The sequence below is a fragment of the Coregonus clupeaformis genome, chromosome 23 (genome assembly GCF_020615455.1).
Source record: "Coregonus clupeaformis isolate EN_2021a chromosome 23, ASM2061545v1, whole genome shotgun sequence".
Taxonomy (NCBI): domain Eukaryota; kingdom Metazoa; phylum Chordata; class Actinopteri; order Salmoniformes; family Salmonidae; genus Coregonus; species Coregonus clupeaformis.
Window position 1 is genome coordinate 53,741,480 of NC_059214.1, and position 6,375 is coordinate 53,747,854.

Here is a 6,375-nt window from a genome sequence, read left to right on the forward strand (position 1 = left end):
GGCTCCTTTCCATGTCCTCATTTACCTGCGCTAACAGAGCATGGCCTCTCCTTCTGTCCTGCCTACTGTCCTGTCCTGTCTTATCTCAGCTAATCAGGACCAGCAGGACAAAGACTCTATTCTGACCAGCTCCATTCAAATACCCTAGTCCCATTTAACCATTCACACACTGCATTCAAAGAGTCTTTTCTAACTATCTATCTCACTCAAAGAGTTCATTCTTACAAAACCACTGAAAGACCTGATTCTAAATGGACCTCTCAATGACAGAGACTGTTCTGACTAAATATAGTAATACAGACCCTATTGATAGATGGCATGTTGAATGATGCCATTCTACCACAAATTAGGCCCTTCTTACCCATTCTATTTAAATGATCAAACTATTATCTGGCCCTATATACAGGTGCTGTAGCAGTAAAACAGTTAGGTCTCAAACGCTATACAACCATATGAATGTTTGTGTGTGAGACGTGTGTTTTCTCTCTATGACCCGAGGGTGGTTAAGGTTATTCGTGTTTCAGTCATAAAGCCAGAGACATGTATGCCACAAGAGTTCTACTGCTCAAATGCTCTTACTTTCTGAGGAGAGAGAGAGGGGAGAAGAGGAGTACAGTGGACTACGGAGGTATTTCAGCTTTGTAATGAAGTAATGAATAATGAAGGGTGAACAGGGAGAGAGGGAGGGAGAAAAGGAGAGAGAGAGAGAAGAGAGAGAACACCACACTTATACAGCACTATTCAATACAGAGTGATACAGAGAGTATTTACTGATGGATACAAAGAGACAAAGCTAGTACAGTGTGTGTGTGGAGTGAGGTTGCAACAGATACCTGTCAATACCTACGTAGAAAAGCCTGACATTTGACAACCCTTAGTCAGCGATAGAGAGAGCGAGAGAGAGCGAGAGAGCGAGACTCATTATGGGCAAAGTCTTACTCTGTTCATGAACCTTGGAAGGAAAGCGAGGTGACAACAGTATTTTCCCCTTTACTCTACAACATAGTGCTCAGAAACCCAGGACGCCATTTCAGGGAGTAAACATAAGGTCTGGTTTTCACTCCCAGATAATGGGTTTAACAGAGCTTCTGGGAGAGAGAGGAGACATACAGTAAAGTACAGTACACACTAGCCATACACCAGCCCCTTCCATTTCATACAGCCCATAATGTTGAGTACTAGGCACAGCAAGAGGTTGCAATGAGCAGTGATATTTAGTGAGATCTGGACTCAGTCACTCAGGGCTAAATGTCTGCAAGACCTTCGTGGAGAAATAGACTGGCACACATAAACAAGAGTCATGGAGCAAGGCTGAATACATTACAGCAAGGCAAGGTTATACATGCAGCATAGCCTCACACTGTAGACTCACTCACACACACACACACACACACACACACACACACACGCACGATCATGCACAGAGACACACACACACACACACACACACACACAGCTAAGCCCAGAGCTGACCCAATGATTGACTCACGCGATCTCAGTGTCACCAGGGGTAGCTTTTCCAAACTGCTGCTACACCGCCTCAGAGGGCACCTCCTGGGCTTCCTCAGCATGTCTCCCCCTGTCTGAAGACCAGACTCTGGAGGTCCTCAACGGATGCTATCGCTAACGCTACAGCATGCACTTTATTAAACTACCCCCCACTGTGCAACTACTATAAAAATGCCCTCAATAGCTTACTTGTATTCCTTCTTACACTGTGCTGTGCTAATGCACTCCCTAATTGTGATGTATCACTTCTGAGTCACTGCTACAACAACCTCTATTGCTGCAACTACAGCAACTGCTCAGTCTACTGTGTATTGTCCAGCTGATGAGTCTACTGTGTATTGTCCAGCTGATGAGACTACTGTGTACTGTCCAGCTGATGAGTCTACTGTGTATTGTCCAGCTGATGAGACTACTGTGTATTGTCCAGCTGATGAGTCTACTGTGTATTGTCCAGCTGATGAGACTACTGTGTATTGTCCAGCTGATGAGTCTACTGTGTATTGTCCAGCTGATGAGACTACTGTGTATTGTCCAGCTGATGAGACTACTGTGTATTGTCCAGCTGATGAGTCTACTGTGTATTGTCCAGCTGATGAGACTACTGTGTATTGTCCAGCTGATGAGACTACTGTGTATTGTCCAGCTGATGAGACTACTGTGTATTGTCCAGCTGATGAGACTACTGTGTACTGTCCAGCTGATGAGACTACTGTGTACTGTCCAGCTGATGAGACTACTGTGTACTGTCCAGCTGATGAGACTACAGTGTATTGTCCAGCTGATGAGACTAACTGTGTATTGTCCAGCTGATGAGACTACTGTGTATTGTCCAGCTGATGAGACTACTGTGTATTGTCCAGCTGATGAGACTACAGTGTATTGTCCAGCTGATGAGACTACAGTGTATTGTCCAGCTGATGAGACTACTGTGTATTGTCCAGCTGATGAGACTACTGTGTATTGTCCAGCTGATGAGACTACTGTGTATTGTCCAGCTGATGAGACTACTGTGTATTGTCCAGCTGATGAGACTACTGTGTATTGTCCAGCTGATGAGACTACTGTGTACTGTCCAGCTGATGCGACTACTGTGTACTGTCCAGCTGATGCAACTACTGTGTATTGTCCAGCTGATGAGACTACTGTGTATTGTCCAGCTGATGAGACTACTGTGTATTGTCCAGCTGATGAGACTACTGTGTATTGTCCAACTGATGAGACTACTGTGTATTGTCCAGCTGATGAGACTACTGTGTACTGTCCAGCTGATGAGACTACTGTGTATTGTCCAGCTGATGAGACTACTGTGTACTGTCCAGCTGATGAGACTACTGTGTATTGTCCAGCTGATGAGACTACTGTGTATTGTCCAGCTGATGAGACTACTGTGTATTGTCCAGCTGATGAGACTACTGTGTATTGTCCAGCTGATGAGACTACTGTGTATTGTCCAGCTGATGAGACTACTGTGTATTGTCCAGCTGATGAGACTACTGTGTACTGTCCAGCTGATGCGACTACTGTGTACTGTCCAGCTGATGAGACTACTGTGTATTGTCCAGCTGATGAGACTACTGTGTATTGTCCAGCTGATGAGACTACTGTGTATTGTCCAGCTGATGAGACTACTGTGTATTGTCCAGCTGATGAGACTACTGTGTATTGTCCAGCTGATGAGACTACTGTGTATTGTCCAGCTGATGAGACTACTGTGTATTGTCCAGCTGATGAGACTACTGTGTATTTTCCAGCTGATGAGACTACTGTGTACTGTCCAGCTGATGAGACTACTGTGTATTGTCCAGCTGATGAGACTACTGTGTATTGTCCAGCTGATGAGACTACTGTGTATTGTCCAGCTGATGAGACTACTGTGTATTGTCCAGCTGATGAGACTACTGTGTATTGTCCAGCTGATGAGACTGTGTATTGTCCAGCTGATGAGACTACTGTGTATTGTCCAGCTGATGAGACTACTGTGTACTGTCCAGCTGATGAGACTACTGTGTACTGTCCAGCTGATGAGACTACTGTGTATTGTCCAGCTGATGAGACTACTGTGTATTGTCCAGCTGATGAGACTACTGCTTGGCTGCCTTCTTTTATACCTTTAAATGGGTCCCAGGATAACTTTGGGGTTTGTAATCTACACACGCATTCCAGAGAGCGGGGAAGCCCACTAAAACCCTGTGTGTGATGATCTGAACTCACTGCCCTAAATCCTACCAGAACCTCAACCCTAGAGGAAATGACCCACGGAACACCCCCCTCACACACACACACACACCCCTTAACCTCACCCCACATCCCTTCCCCCACAACACACTTTCCTACCGTTCCAGTTCCAATCCCTCCAGGAGTTCCTTCGGCTGGCTTCGGGGGTGACGGGGGAGGCCAGTCCAGAGATGTCCAGGCTCTGGATCATCTGACTCAGTCTGTTCATGATCCGGGTGGGCACCTCGCCTGCCCCCTCCCACAGAAACTCATGGACAGACATGAGGGACCGCGCTGCTCCCACACACACAGAAACACACACACATCCAGAGGTACCCCGACCCGGACCCAGGCAGACCGCTCCAGTAAACACTACAAAAGGTAAGTGACTGGTTCTGGTCCGATACACACGCAGGAGAAGATTCGGATCAGTTGCAATGTACTATCACTCATAGGAGTGATTCAGCACACACACACACGCAGGCTGTGTGTAGATGTATAGCGTAGAGTGCACACACAAGTGTACAGATAAGTCAGCCAGAAACAGGAGTCCAGTTCAATCCAAGCAGAGCAGAGCAGAGCCGAGCCCCAGAGCTAAGTCCTTGTCTGTCACTCCTGCCTCAGCCAAGACTGATTTCAGCTAAGAAAGTGCAACAGGCCCGGCACTGAACACACACTCCTCATCACGACCGAGCCAGAGTGAAGCATACACACTTTGAGGAGAGAGAGAGAGAGAGAGAGAGAGAGAGAGAGAGAGAGAGAGAGAGAGAGAGAGAGAGAGAGAGAGAGAGAGAGAGAGAGAGAGAGAGAGAGAGAGAGAGAGAGAGAGAGAGAGAGAGAGAGAGAGAGAGAGAGAGAGAGAGAGAGAGAGAGAGAGAGAGAGAGAGAGAGAGAGAGAGAGAGAGAGAGAGAGAGGAAGGAAGGACAGAGGGAGAGGAGGAGAGGAGGAGGGGTAGAAAGAGAGGGCAGCAGTTTAAGCACAAATCCCCTTCTGCTGGGGCTAATTATATCAGCCATTGCTTCTATCACTAATCTCTCTCTCAAGTCTATCCCTTGTTCCATGGTGTACCGTTCTAAACATTCTGAAATGCAAACACAATCAGACATGCCAGTGAATCACACATGGCTCAATAGTTCAATGAAAGCTCTGGACTATTGGAGGATTTAAATCTTTAGTTGAGAAAGCGGAGTGTCGTGGCTAGTCATTGAGTGAGGGAGCTGGTCGTATTGGCAGACTCTCCGTCTCTTGCTGTGTATAGATGAGGAAAATGGCCGCCGGTTGATGTCTGCTGAGAGTTTGTGTTTAGGCATATAAACTAGGAATAAGTCCTATTAGTTAGTGTGCAGAGATGCGGTGATAGTCGACAGGCAGAAAGGCTGACAGACTGTGGCTGCTACTGTAGGCTGTGAAAAGAGGTGAGAGAGGAGCGCCTCTCTCTCCCGTACTGATGAGGACACTGCAGAGGAGAGAGGCACGACACACCACCATTGTCGTCTCCTCCTTTCCATCACACTCCCACTCCATACACCCCCTCCCTCCCTCGTTGAGCTTGACCCCTCATACTCTACCTCCTCCCATCTTCTGTATCTCTTATGCACATGCGAATACACACACACACACACCATTGAAACTCAGTTCCCTGTGTGTCAGGCTTGAGACTGAGTTGTGGCTAGTCAACTAGGAATAAGTTGAGCAACACTGATCTAAAACAAGCATGGGCTCCTGGCAACCCTGCTGGTCATAAACCACAGAAACAGGAGTCAAGGTAAAGCTGACCTGGATGGCTTTTCCAGCTGGCTCAAATCATGCAACCAGCAAACCAGGAAGACTGTCAAGGCACACTCCCTGTGTTATAATGTTGTAACATGATCTGAAACCAGTCAAGCATGTAAACCCCATGAGCAGAAATAGAAGCATAACTATTAACTAGAATTACTAGGCTTTTCACTGTCATGCACAATATCAACCATTATTCAGATGATGGACACTGTAATAAACCAGATTAGTGACACTATTATAAAAAACAGATGAAACAGTGCCAGCATGTGTCCATGGCCCACTATGTATAGACTAAACTGCACAGATATCCTAACCCTCCATGCCCATGGCTGCTAGAGGCTGGCAACCTGTTAATCCATCTGGCTGTACAGGCTGGGCAGGCGGGCACCTTCTACCCAGAGCTTTGAGTGCAGCTGTGCTTCCTGTTGGATGGCACCAGGTAACTCCTCCTAAACCTGGGCATAAATCCTGGCTCAGTTATAGAAGGCTTTACTACCAGTCTGTCTATATAGGGCTGCCCAAAGCCTTCACACACGCGCACCTACATGCATGCACACTGGCCCACTTACACACACGTATGTATGCACGTGCACTCAAACGATCACGCACACACACAGACACACCCAAGATACCACCGCTCTGTCTCAAGGTCTACACAGCAACATATTCCAATAGAAAATGCCCAGTCAGTGTTTCTGTGATCTAGATGTGTCAGTGTGGATGTGGATTGACTAGAAGTAGGTCAAATCAGCCAGTTAGGAAATAGAGGTGAGGACAGAAGTGATTGCTGCCCAACATCTCTGCCCCCTCTCTGCTGATTACAACACTTTATATTCCTGATGAGAGAGAGTCTTTCTGCAGTGAGGCGCAGT

General features: G+C 46.9%; 1 protein-coding gene across 1 annotated transcript in view; it reads right to left on the reverse strand.

The window, feature by feature from the left end:
• Window positions 1-4,401, reverse strand: part of LOC121553953 (guanine nucleotide exchange factor DBS) — a 52,371-nt gene extending 47,970 nt beyond the window's left edge. The window contains exon 1 of the mRNA XM_041867398.2: window positions 3,844-4,401. Coding sequence (XP_041723332.1) covers window positions 3,844-4,006 — 163 coding nt within the window. The 5' untranslated portion in view covers window positions 4,007-4,401. The remainder of the gene's footprint in view (window positions 1-3,843) is intronic.
• Window positions 4,402-6,375: the final 1,974 nt, after the last annotated feature.